At 47.1% G+C, this 13,874-nt stretch overlaps 2 protein-coding genes across 2 annotated transcripts in view; one reads left to right on the forward strand and one right to left on the reverse strand.

Moving 5' to 3' along the window:
* Window positions 1-578, forward strand: part of LOC100521647 (NKG2D ligand 4-like) — a 29,047-nt gene extending 28,469 nt beyond the window's left edge. The window contains exon 6 of the mRNA XM_021086846.1: window positions 362-578. The gene's annotated coding sequence lies outside the window, so the exon portion shown is untranslated. The remainder of the gene's footprint in view (window positions 1-361) is intronic.
* LOC100521998 (NKG2D ligand 4-like) lies at window positions 6,269-9,020 on the reverse strand. Its single transcript, XM_013992491.2, has 4 exons — window positions 8,880-9,020; window positions 8,026-8,289; window positions 7,513-7,794; window positions 6,269-6,582 (listed from the first exon to the last, which is right to left on the reverse strand). The coding sequence occupies exons 1-4, from the start codon at window positions 8,953-8,955 to the stop codon at window positions 6,440-6,442; spliced, it is 765 nt and encodes a 254-aa protein (XP_013847945.1). The 5' UTR covers window positions 8,956-9,020; the 3' UTR covers window positions 6,269-6,439.

The following is a 13,874-nucleotide window of genomic DNA, read 5'->3' on the forward strand; positions in this document are numbered from 1 at the left end:
CCAGGCTAGGGGTTGAATCGGAGCTGTAGCCGCTGGCCTACACCAGAGCCACAGCAATGTGGGATCCGAGCCACATCTGCAACCCACACCACAGCTCACGGCAATGCCAGATCCTTAACCCACTGAGCAAGGCCAGGGATCGAACCGGCAACCTCATGGTTCCTAGTCGGATGCGTTAACCACTGAGCCATGATGGGAACTCCTTCCCTGGCTTAACTGAACTCTAAACACAATCACCCCTAAGCTAAAGATTAGGCACCCTGAGCACAATTGCCTGTGAATTAAAGATTATTAGCACATGGCGCTTTTCAGAAACTTTGCTAGTTTGTTCTAATCTCTGATCACTATGCCCTTTTCACAGGTATTGTTCTTCTGGGCAGTAACCCAGAAGGCAGCCATCAGGATCAAGCAGAGATCTGCTGACGACAGCTCTGAGGACGAAGATTCCTCCAAAGAAAGAAGGATGCATGTTGCAGGTCTAAAAAGACGGAAAGAAAGAAAGAAAGAAAGAAAAGAAAGAAAGAAGAATGCATGTTGCAGGTCTAAAGAGACGAAAAGAAAGAAAGAAAGAAAGAAAGAAAGAGAGAGAGAGAGAGAGAGAGGGAGGGAGGGAGGGAAAGAAAGAAAGAAAGAAAGGAAGGAAGGAAGGAAGGGAAAGAAAGAAAGAGAAAAAAAGAAAGAAAGAAAGAAAGAAAGAAAGAAAGAGGAAAGAAGAATGCACGTCTGCCCCAATCCTGATTCCTCTCTGAAAACCTGTTTTTCTCTTTTTTACTATAAAACTCCTTGCAATTCTTTCTAAGGAAGGGGGGGGCACAGTCCAGTCCTTAAGGCATTAGCCTTCTGTGACCCTCCTTTGCCTAGCAAAGTGATAAAGCTATTTTTTTAGTTTTTCCCAAAAATCTGTCTCTGCGTTTCAATTCGGCACCAGCAGACAGAGGCCTAATTCTGGCAACAGCTATACTGCATGGATTCTGCCTGTTTTACAAGATTGTGCTTTCTTGCTTTACCCACTGTATGACTGAGCCTCTGATAAAATGATGACCAGGTGACTTGAAGCAGCTGACCAAATGCATAGTTCTGTATAAGATCAGTGATTGTAATAGTGTAACTCTAGATTTGGGAAGAAGCAAGAGGAAGTCTTTCCCTGGACCATAACAGACTAGTAAGACAGGTGGTCCAGAGACGTCTGGCTGCAGGGTTTTTGTTGTTGTTGTTTTTTAAGATATATAATGATTTTTATTTTTTTCCATGATAGCTGGTTTACAGTGTCTTTGGCTACTGTTAATAGGGCCTAGTCCAGTAAGAGCACCTTGCGTGGCCTCTCAGTAAAATCCTTGCCTCATCTAGGAAGGAGCATGCCTAGCCCCAGGGACCAAAATGGTCAGGAGATGCCTCACAAACTGTGGTTGCGCTTATGGCCAGGAGGGGGCACTGCAGACCAAAGAATGTTCCTTGCCATCTGGCTCTCCAAGGACTAGATCACTGGTCATTTCCATTGCGGAGCTCCAACACACCCTGAAAGAAGTTCAAGGCAGAGGTCAGGCATGAGACTCTCTGTGCTCTGGGGAAAATTGGGAGAAGGGGCCTTCTGATGGTTACATATTATTCAGGAGCAAGTGTTATGAACCCCGTTTCTTCCATCTTCTCATGCCTAGAAAAGCACTGAAGTCATTAACAGAGACATCTGCTTCTCCTGACTAGAGCAACCTTGCACCAGGATGTGTCCTTGATGGCATGTACCTGCTTCCCCAAAATCACACAGATGCTGACTTCGCCCCCCGACACCGCTTCAGAGCAGTTCCTCAGAGCTCTCTGTGAGGCTGTCTCCCAGGCTATAGTCCTCAGTAAGCGCCCCCCCCAAAAAAAAAACTTAAGTCACAGCTCTCACATTGTGTGGTTTTGTTTCTGTTTCTTCATTTGACACGTTCCCTGATAAATTTCGGATCACACTGCTGAGCTTGGTAGGAAATTAAGGAATCCCAATGGAGATCCTAACAGCTTCATATAACTGCTAAAAGGGTTGGTTACCCAGTGAACTGGTGAAAGTGGTTGTAATTGTTATGGGTTTTGCCTGGAACATTACTGGTTTTCATCTGAGTTTTCCAGATACAACTCATAGGTTCCCAGGAGGATGGAGACAGACTCCCCCATCCCCCAAATGTGGCTGTTCCCCGTGGAGACCTGCTGTGGACACTCTCTCCCGGAAAGCAGATGCTCAAGTTGGGCAGCCAGAAACGATGCCCTCAGGACAACAACGGTCTGCAGAGACTAACCACCCCTGAGCATTTACTGCCCTCTCTCAGGGACTCAACCCCTTGCCCCTCCCTTGACCTTCCCCTCCTCCTTCTTCATTGCTCCTGTCTCCAGCTCCCTTGTCATAAACTCCAGCCACCGATTCCTGCCACAGATCCTTTAAAAGCCTGGCGCCTCCTCACAGTCAGGGCTGGCACCATCTTGACCTCAGCCCGTGCCCCTCTGATGCCTTCATGAATCTTTCTTTCTTTACCAACTTGGCTTTGCACGTTCCTCTCTTGGCAAACCTAACAAAAAGGAAACAAACCCTTCTCCTCAAGCTACTTATGACAGAACCATTTGATAAATGACACCTCTGTAAGTGGAACTGAAACATTTCCCTTTTCTTTCTATCTGATCCCTCCAGAAACTGGAAGTACCATAGTTACACAGCAGCCTCATCAGGGAAATAATAGAGCCTGGATCCTCACACTCTGGGGACCTCTAGAGGAGAGAAATCCACCCAGACAGAAGCTGAGGCATGCCCTGGGCAAGGCTCTCCTGGCTTAGGGAGTCTTTGAAAAGTTCAGTGTGAAACATCTTGTGAAAAGTTCCAGCACAGACAAGTTAAAAGAGCCTGTGTTATGCATTAAACAGATGTATTTTGCAAACAAGTTAGTCTTAGTTTAGCTGTATTTGGTAAAAGTGAGGGTAATTTTAGAGAGAAAAAGATGTTGTTTCAGTGGCCATTAAATTGTAGCTTTGTTAATTGAGGTGCGTATTTACTGTCTCAGACTCGCCTCCCAGATAGCTCCTTGCTGGTGTATTACATACTTGTAGAATTTAATTGAATTGTTCCAAGGACGCTCTAAGTTTGTTTCTGAAGTCACAGAAGTCTATCTTTAGATGACCATGAGATGCCCCATGACCTGTGACCGGGCCCGATCAAAATGGAAAGTCATCGTGTAAGTCATTCTTTTGCCCTGAAGTTCAAGAGGAAGAGATATTGTCTCGTGAGGTTGTCACAGAGTGTAACTACTGTGTGACGCTGCTTGCCTAAGTCCACTGCTAAAATCATGCGTACAGAGTTTGTGCTGCCGTTCAGTATAATTCACCAACTGCAGAACTTATGGCATGTCTCCCTATCAACATTCCTCAGTTTGGTTATGATATCCGATTAGTTGTCCCCGACATAGATAACCAGGCACATGGTTCTCGAACAACGAAAAGGAGGCCTGGCACTAGGGGACATGATGAACCAGGGCAGCAGCAACCACACTGGCATCAAAGGACAAATACCTTGTTCTACCGGACGAGTTGCAATCAAAAGGGGAAACCATGGGAAAGTCTCCACATAATGAGGTGCGGGGAAGGCATTCGGGCTCTGCCTGTTTTGTCTGAAACTCTGCTGACCAGAGTGGCCTGTTTGGTGGCCTCTCAATCATTGGTTGTACCTCGGCTTTGGCCACGGAGGAGGGAAAGGACATTTGAAAGTCAAAATGGAATAGCCGTGCTTCAGTCCTCCAAGGTGAAACCAAGTGGCTGATGTGTGGATGTGATTTCAGATATGTTCCTAAATTGCTGAAACCTTGAATTTCCTGGACTCTGCCAGACTCAGGGATGACACTAGCCTTTTGTTTTGTTTTTTGTGTTTTAACCAGAAAGGTTACTTTATTTTATTCCTTTTTCTTTTTTTGGCCATACCTATGGCATGTGGAAGCTCCTAGGCCAGGGATCAAGCCCGTGCCACAGCAGTGACCCACCAGGTCCTTAACCGGCTGAGCCAACAGGGAACTCCCCACCAGCCCTTCTCATAGCAGTGTCTGGTGGCAGCTGGCCGTTGCAACTATATGGTCTCCTGTTGTAACGTGAAGTTTTTTAGAGAATGAAACGGCTTTAGATCAGGTGTTAGCAGAAAAAGGAGCTAGGTCGTGATCAATAACTCTAGCTATGTGTATGTTAATATGATATTAAAAGAGCGAAAACCTGCTTAGATGAAGGAGAGAGAAATTTGGACACACAGAGAGGAGGGGGGCAGAAAGGAGGGGTGTGTGTCTGTGTGTGACACTGTGACACTGATTCGTGAGGAGGAATGTGAGTGTGAGGGAAGACCAGGGAGGGTGTGCTGGGCGTGTGGGGGGCAACACCACTGGTGTGTGACATCAGAGGGGTGTGTGTGTGTGTGTGTGTGTGTCTGTGTGTGTGTGTGTGTGTGAAGAGTGCAGAGTGTGTGGAGCTGGACAGTCAGGGTGGAGCGTGGGTGTGGAGGGATGCGTGGAGGGTGAGGGCGTGTGTGTGACGGTGGGGGCTGAAGTGTGGGAATGTGGGGCCAGGAGGATGGCGAGCGTGTGTGAGACCCGCGGCGGCAGGGGCCACAGGGGCGACCTGCTCCCTCTGACTCGTCCCTTCTCTGGGCCTTGATCCTACAGCCTGGAATCAAGTCTCACTGCATCAGGGTTGCCAAGGACCGAAAGATGGGCAGGGACAGCGTGGAAACCGACACCCTGTGTCCCTCTCCTTTTCCTAAGCTTGGCCTTCGGGAATCACCACCTAAAATAACTGCCTGGTGGCAGGTGCAGCTTTGGGTACTTGCATTCATTCACCTGCTTATGCCTCACCCTGCTCTGGGGCTGAACTGGTTGTCCTCCCTGCTCCCAGGGAGGGAGCCTGGGGACTCTGAGCCATCACAGTCCCTTGCCCTCCACCCTAAAAAGCTCCAGGGCACAACCTCCTGCTGGCACAACAGGTGGGGGGGGGCACCAAAGGAAGGGGGTGTGGGGGCTGGGCAGAGGGAATGTGGGGGGCAGCAAATCCTCCACCAGGCTCTTTCCTGCTCCCCGGTGCTATCTCCCCACTTTCCTCTCACCCCGCATCCCAGGGGGCTCTTAGCTCCCCCATGTCCATCCAGATGCCAAGGCCCAGCAACCAGGAGCATGCAGACGAGGCCCCCAGCCTGGCCCTTAGACACTCAGCACTCACCAAGTGCCTCCTGTCCTGCAGCGGCTTCAGCAGCAAAGTGTGACTGAGGAGCCTGAGCAAAGACCATGAGACCTCCCTGGTGATGGCTGGGAGCCTTTTTAAAAAACCTGACCATCCCCCCTGGCCCTGCCTCTGGAAATCCAAGACCAGCTGCCAGAGCAAAAAGTTCTTCCAGGTGTCTAGAAAGCATTTTCTAGGCTAGAGGCCACCCTACTGCCAATCACCTGTATCATAAACTTTCTTTACTTTCTGCCGGCTGCAGAGGAAATGAATCTGACAAGGAACCATGAGGTTGCAGGTTCGATCCCTGGCCTCGCTCAGTGGGTTAAGGATCCGGCTTTGCCATGACCTGTGGTGTAGTTTGCAGACTAAGCTCAGAGCTGGTGTTGCTGTGGCTCTGGTGTAGGCCGTCAGCTGAAGCTCCGATTTGAACCCCTAGCATGGGAACCTCCATATGCTGTGCGCACGGCCCTAAAAAGAAAAAAGACAAAAGACAAAAAAGAAAAAGCCAACAAACGCTCCAATTCTACCTAACACACAGGGAAGTGTGACAGAAAGAGTGAGAGTAAAAGCAGCAGTCCTGAGTAATTGTGAGCAAATGTCTCACTTTTGCAAAGTCTTCAACATGACTGGGTCAGTGCATGGTAAGGGCCCCTCAGCAGCCACGGAAAGCGAGGGGTTCGGACGCTTAAGCTTCTTTAGCTTCTTGGTAAACCCACCTCTGAGTAGAGGAGAGGATATTAGACTGGAAGTCATGCCCTCATCAAGGGTCAGTTTTTGACACCATGAGACGGCTGAACGTGACCACCTTCTTATGGTCCAAGGAAGAAACATCCGATGACGGATCGGCTGTTAGATCACTAGGAAAGTTGTGGAGCTAAATCTTGCTCCCCTCAGAGAACAAAAGATGTATCCATCAAAGGACCGGGGAAATCCTGAATAAGATCTCACCCCACCATTTCCAGCTCTTCCATCCCGCCCCCCGCCCCCCAGGAGCGCATACATGGCTTGTCCCCCCTCCCCAGCCCCTTCTGCCCCAAGAGCCCAGTAACCCCCAGCCCCTCTGTGCAGAGTGGGGCTCAAGACACAGAAGCGCATCATCTCCACGTCGAGAAGGATCTGTGCACAGGGCTTGGGTGAGAGCCGGGCTCAGGTCTCCTAAGCCCTTCCCAGAACACGCGCTGCCCAGGAGCCGGAGGCCAGCCTGCTTCTCACCTGCTGGGGTACCTTATCTCCCATCACATCTCCTGATGACGATGACAATGATGAGGACAATGACGACGAGGACAAGGACGACAATGACAGTTAGGCCTGAGCGGGGGATGATCCATGCTGGTAACTGCTGGTTATCTGAGGGCTCCAGCGGTGGTTCTAAAACAAAGAGAAAAGCAAAATCCTTGTCAAACCTGAGAAGTCACTGTCCTCAGCACCTACTGTCCCCACACAGCGCATGTCCCCCCACAGGTACTGACTCATTCTGTGCAGACACTGAGTAGAAGGATGAGCAGGGCTTGTGCCCTGTGCTCACGGAGCTCATATGTCCACGGAGGGGACAGCAGACGTCCGTCTGATTATCACGCTCTCGTGGACATGTTCACTGTGGGGAGACGTTTGAGGAGGACAGAACTGGGGGTGCTCAATTGTGTCTGAAGGGGGGTGAGGGCTTCGGTCAGTGACACGTAAGCTGGTGAAAGGATCAGAGCAAGAGGAAGGAGAGAAGGCGGGGAAGCACAAGGACACATGTTGATTTGGGGACCATGTAGCAGTGCAGGGGGCCAGGATCTCTGCTTAATGGAGAAGGGGGCTCCTGTGCTGAGGGAGGTGGGCTGGAAAGGAGGATGCTGGGAAATCCTGTGCTATGAATTCACTGACTCCAGACAGGAAGACCCCCCAAGAAATCAGTCACTCTGTCCATCCATCCATCCATCCGTCCATCCATCCTGTTTTCTCTCTGCTTTTTAGGGCTGCACCTGTGGCATATGCGGTTCCCAGGGAGGGGTCCAATTGGAGTTACACCTGCCGGCCTACACCACAGCCACAGCAACGCCAGATCTGACCCATGTCTGTGACCTACACCACCGCTCACGGCAACGCCCCATCCTTAACCAACTGAGTGAGGCCAGGGGTCAAACCTGAAACTTCACGGTTCCTAGTTGGATTCGTTTCCGCTGTGCCACGATGGGAACTGCATCCATCCATCCACCATATTTTCAGTTATACCCACAAACGTGCTCACACCACACGAGGGCAGGCACTAGACCTTGGAAGAGACCTACCACCTCCTCACACCTGCTCCGTTACCTGTGGGCTCCTGCTCCAGAACATTCTCCCAGTGTCCTAGGAAGTCCCTCAGCCAGTGACCACAGTCTCCCACTGCGAGCTTCCTGAAATACTCAGCCAGGTCCTGGTCCTTCTGCCACTGCTCCTTGATCCCTGTGGCTCCGGGATTCACGACTGTCCAGTTCATGTCCATGGCGTCAAGGAGGAGGGCCGTCTGCCCATCGAGGCTGAAGTGCCAGGAGGCAGCGGTGACTCGCTCTGCTTCAAGCTGACAGCACAGCTTGGCCTGCAGCCGGGGAGCACCTGCGACCCCACACACAGAGTCATCCCGACCCCAGGGTCCCTCCTCCCCCAGGGCTCATGTGTCTGCAGTCTCGGGGCCTGTGACCTGCCCTGTCCTGCCCAGCAGGTCCCCGGGGCTCTGAGGTGGGACCCGTGTCCCATTCTTCCCCACCACATCCCTTCCCCACATGGGCTCTGTGCTCCCCTCCCTTGCTCACTGTCCCCAGTCCCCCACCCCCTCCCCATACTCACCCGTGGTCTTCTCTGTCCCCAGGTTGACCACATGCAGGACCATCCTGAGCTCTCGGCCCACTCCTCCCAGGGTTCCAGTCAAGTCTCTCCATGCTTTGGTGCCATTTACCTCCTCCCCCAGGGGGCCCGAAGCTGTGACCTGGTTGCTGTCACTGTCATACTGGAGGAGAGGCTTTGTGTCCATTGAGCCCTGGACTTCACACCAGGGCTGTCCGGGTCTGGACTGAGATGTGACAGCGAAGTCGAGGCAGAGCGAGTGAGCATCTGTGAGACAAAAGCACAGGTGTGTCCCCGAGACCCCCCTGAAGGGCCTGGCTGCAGAGGTGGGGTCTCCATGCGGGGTCCCCCTGTGGCTGCTGTGGCCTCTGTCCTGCCCCCCCTTTAACGGTCTCAGGTTTAGGGAGAGGCTGGGAGGCCACCATGATCCCTCAGGTCCCAATACTGTTACAAGGAGGATTTATCTGCCTTCTTTTTGTATTGGGTGCCAGTTTCTAAGCTGGCAAAAATACAGGACATTGTCTGTCCTCCAGGGACTTAAAATCTATGTGAATAAACCGGACTTTCAACAGGAAGGAAGCCACCATAGCATCCATGATACATTCCTAATGGGGTCCACGTACTCAGGAAAGGCTTCCTGGAGTAGAAGGTGGCACTTGTCAGGACAGGGAGAGCTGTCACACGAGCACAGGACCAGGGGCTACTCTTTAGCCTGGGTCCCCACACACTGGCTAACATCCTGGACATCCAGTCCAGCTAAACGTAACTGTCCTCCTAAGAACAGGTGGACAGGCAACCACCTGCCAGGAGCCCTTCCCCCGCCCCCCAGCCAGGTCTCCAGATCCCAGGACACTCACAGCGCAGTGTCTTCCCGGGTTCTAGCAGCAGTAGCCGTGTCAGTAAAAGCAGACCTGTAGTGCGAGCCAGTGACATTCCCCCCAGCAGTCTCAGGAGACTAGCCAGAAAAAAGGAGCCTGGGCTGTGTCTACACTTCCACCTCGGAGCACCTTCCAAAGTCTTTTAGTCCAAGCCTGAGGAAGCCCTATTGTTGTACGACAATGTAAAAAAACAATTAGACCAGGGAAGTTTTGCAAGTTTGCAAGTTTTCAAAATGTAATTCCTCATTTACAAAAAAAAAAAAAAAGACCTTAAAAACCAAATTCACTTAAATAACGTCCCCCACTCCTCCCCAAACCCCCTTTGCAGTGTGAGCTACACGGTGGAGGTTCTGTGAGCTCCTCTCCCTGATTCCCCCAACTTCCTCTTCTAAACCTTCCTGGTGCCCCATCCTTTCCTGCTCCTCCAGCTGCTCCCTTGGCCTCCAGATGCCACGGCTCCCATCTCCCGGTCCGTCTGCTCAGATTTTCTCCCACCTCCAGTCTAGTCCCACCCTTAACCTCTCAAACACTCAACGTGAGCAATTTTAGAAGAAAACATTTATGGCTTCATCTCTAAAGTTCACATAGGATTGTGCCCTCGACAGGAAAACATGATCATGTGTACAAACAAAATAAACCAGGGTGTTCCCCTTGTGGCTCAGGGGTAACAAACCAGACTAGCATCCATGAGGACACAGGTTCAATTCCCGACCGGCTCAGTGGGTTAAGGATCCAGCATTACCATGAGCTGTGGTGTAGGTCACAGATGCAGCTCAAATCTAGTGTTGCTGTGACTGTGGTGTAGGCCAGCGCTGTAGCTCTGATTGGACCCCTAACCTGGGAACTTCCATATGCCACAGGAGTGGCCCTGAAGACAAAAATAGCATAAAATAAAATAAGACAAAACAAAACCAAATAAAACTAGCAGAAAAGAAATAACCATATGGGTCAGGTCTGGCATTCTTGGGACAGCTGTTTACTGCTTATGTTGTCTTATTTTTGTCCTGGCATGGGAGTGCCTTTTTTCTTATTAGAACCTCCTTTTTTTTTTCATTTTTTTTATTACTCAAATGAATTTATCACATCTGTATTAGAGCCTTCTTTTAAGATCACTTTGAAATCAGTAGTTCTCTCTATGGACTGGTCCAATGCAGAGTCCCTTCTCCAGAGAGAAATATAAATTTAAGAGTTAAGTTTCTTCAGTCTCCTTGTGCATGAGGCACTTAGGAATGCCTGATAAGGAACCTTTTATCTAGGTTGGCAACAGTCTTTTAGATGATACTTTTCCAAGTATGTATAATTCTCTGGTTATCATGGGGTATCTGAGCCTCACCCAAAATAGATTATAGCAATCAGCTTCAAAAATGAGCTTAGAATATTTTCTTAATAATTCAAACTTTACAATAATGTAACATAGCAGCAAAAACTACTTGGGAGGTGAGTTTTAGACAGTAAACCCTAACCTCAGTAAACCAAACTAGAATTTAATATAAATTGAAACAATATTTTTCTTCAAAATTACCCTTTTTTAACATTATGATAAAATATTATTCAAAAATATTTATTGTAAATGCTTTTCTCAGTGAGATGGTTAGTGCTTTTTTTTCCCATACATCCATGGATAACTATTACTTTCTCTAGAATGAGAGTGGGTTCAGTATGAATTCTATCTTTAATTTTTTTTTAATTTGGAATGTTTTTAATGAATTTAATTACATTTATAGTTGTACAACAATCATTGCAACCTAATTTTATAGCATTTCCACCCCAAACCCCCCAACGTTACCCTCGTTTTAACAAAATATAGCCAAATTAAGATTTTATAAAGTATACCCCAAATGGAAAACACAATTTCTAACCGCTTCTTCTTCATTACTGGGGTTTCCAGGTAGCTGGGAAGAACCAAGCAGCTGTCTTGGATTTCCTATGGTCCTGATTGTTTAACTCACAGCTATTGTTTACCTGTCTTAACTTCTGTGATTTAGGAGCACACGGTTGCCATGGTACATGGGCATCAAAAACCTGACAATGAGGGGTTAATTTTTTTTTTTAAAGTGGGATGCACTTTACCTACATGTGCAATAACCGTTACAGATTTTGTTGTTTTTAGCTTTTATTTGACAATGTTTTCCCTGTAATTTAATCTACCAAATAATACTGGTTCAATAATTTTTCAGAGACACCTCCAGGGCTCTCTGAAGTATCCCAAAGTTAGCTGGAGGTCAGAAGAACTTTCACTAGAATTTAACACTGAGGAAATTGGTTAAAAATATAAAGAAAAGTTTATATAGAATCGTGGTTTATTGGTCAAATAGACTCATAGATTATTGCTAAATAATACTTATTCACTCAACCAAAGTAAAAGATTTCAAAAGCAAATACAAATTACTTAAAAGGCAAAGAAATTAACACAACCTGTTACCAAAAGCAGCATTTCAAAAACACCCCCCCTTAACAGAGACCAAAACCAAATTTTTCACTAGCTTACTTTTTCCATCCAAAATAACAAGATATAAGACCAACTTACTTTCCTTTCCATTAATAAAATGCAATACCAGGAGTTCCCATCATGGCACAACAGAAACGAATCCAACTAGGAACCATGAGGTTGCGGGTTCAGTCCCTGCCCTTGCTCAGTGGGTTAACAATCCGGCATTGCACGTGAGCTGTGGTGTAGGTTGCAGATGCGACTCGGATCCCGCGTTGCTGTGGCTCTGGAGTAGGCCAGCGGCTACAGCTCTGATTCGACCCCTAGCCTGGGAACCTCCATATGCCGCGGAAGCGGCCCAAAGAAATAACAAAAAGACAAAAAAAAAAAAAAAAAAAAAAAAACCTGCATCCTCATGGATGCTAGTCAGATTCGTTTCCACTACACCGTGATGAGAACTCCAGGAGAGATCATTCTTAAGTACACATTCCTAAAACAATTATTCCTTAAAAGTTCACCCAAAAGCTCTTACTTCATTTACATTTAATTTACTTACACAAATTTCATCATAACAAATTATTTTTCTTGCTAACATATTTGCAACAGGTCTTATTTAACCTCTAGTATAACCTACGGACAATAAAGGTATTATATTTAATATCGATGACTCTATAAAGACATATCTATATAAATTAGATCAACAGAGGAGTTCCTGTCTGGCTCAGTGGAAACGAATTGGACTAGCATCCATGAGGATGCAGGTTTGATCCCTGGCCTCGCTCAGTGGGTTAAGGATCTAGTGTTGCCATGAGCTATGGTGTAGGTTACAGATGTGGCTTGGATCCTGTGTTGCTGTGGCTGTGGCTAGGCCAGTGGCTTCAGCTCCAATTTGATCCCCAGCTTGGGAAACTCCATATGCCACGGGTGAGGCCCTAAAAAGACAAAATAATAATAATAATAATAATAATAATAATAATAATAATTATATCAACGAACTTCAATACCAGGTACTAATTTAATACTGAATATTTCCCAGTTCATGTGAATCTAAAATCAATTCTGGCCAGTTACCTTCTGCATTCTGAGAATTTATATAAGTGCTTAATTTCCTTTAAGCCAGTTAAACAGAGCTCTTTTATAAATTAATTTTGGCAATGCCATACATCCACAACACACATATAGACACATACAAACACATAAAACACAGGGACCTCATAGTTTTCATTCCAAAGTTTCAGCTGTGAATCATGCACAACTGTGTCAAACCCATCAGTCACAAGAGACTGAATTCAAACTGGGATTCTGGAAGATGGAACAAATCAAGGTCACCTGTCTAGATGACTAAACCCTTCCTTCCACAGTTTATGAAAAAGACGTAGGATTTCTATTTGTCCTGAGAAGTCAAATTCCAAATTGATAATTTTGTTCCCTTAAAGCCGGGAAAAAAAAAAAATTCCCTCAATACTTACAAGCCACCTTTAAAAAACTTAATTATCATCGATTTAAAATTTTCTGTCAATTTCTGCTATACAGCAAAGTGACCCAGTCATACATATATATACACATTCTTTTTCTCATATTAACTTCTACCATGTTCTATCACAAGTGATTGGATATAATTCCCTGCGCTTATATACAGCAGCACTTCATTGCTTAGTCATTTTAAATGTAATAGTTTGCACCTACTAACTCTACACTCCCAGTCCATCCCACTCCCTCCCCCTCCCCCTTGGCAACCACCGGTCTGTTCTCCATGTCTGTGAGTGTTTCTGTTTTGTAGAGCAGTTCATCTGTGCCATATTTTAAACTCCACATCTAAGTGATATCATATGGGATTTGTCTTTCTCTTTCTAACTTCAGTTAGTATGAGATTCTCTAGTTGCATCCAAGTTGCTGCAAATGGCATTATTCTGTTCTATTTATGACTGAGTAGTATTCCATGGTGTATATGTACATCTTCTTAATCCATTCAGCTGTTGATGGACATTTAGGTTGTTTCCATGGCTTTTTTTGTTTTTTCTTGTTTTTTGTCTTTTGTCTTTTTAGAGCCACACCCATGGCACATGGAGGTTCCCAGGCTAGGGGTCTAATTGGAGCTGTAGCTGCCAGCCTATGCCACAGCCACAGCAACGCCAGATCCAAGCTGCATTTGCGACCTACACCACAGCTCATGGCAACACCGGATCTTTAACCCACTGAGCAAGGCCAGGGATCGAACCGGCAACCTCATGGTTTCTAGTCGGATTCATTTCCGCTGCACCACAATGGGAACTCCTGCTTCCATCTTGACTATTGTGAATAGTGCTGCAATGAACATAGCGATGCATGTACCTTTTTGAATGGTTGTTTTGCCTGGATATGTGCCAAAGAGTGGGATTGCTGGATTATATCAGTTTCATACTTAGTTTTCTGAGCAACCTCTATACTGTTTTCCATAGTGGCTGTACCAATTTACATTCCCAACCATACTGTAGGAGGGCTCCCTTCTCTCCACACCCTCTCTAGCATTTATTTGTAGACTTACTAATGATGGCCATTTTGACTGG

The sequence above is a fragment of the Sus scrofa genome, chromosome 1, assembly GCF_000003025.6.
Source record: "Sus scrofa isolate TJ Tabasco breed Duroc chromosome 1, Sscrofa11.1, whole genome shotgun sequence".
Classification (NCBI taxonomy): domain Eukaryota; kingdom Metazoa; phylum Chordata; class Mammalia; order Artiodactyla; family Suidae; genus Sus; species Sus scrofa.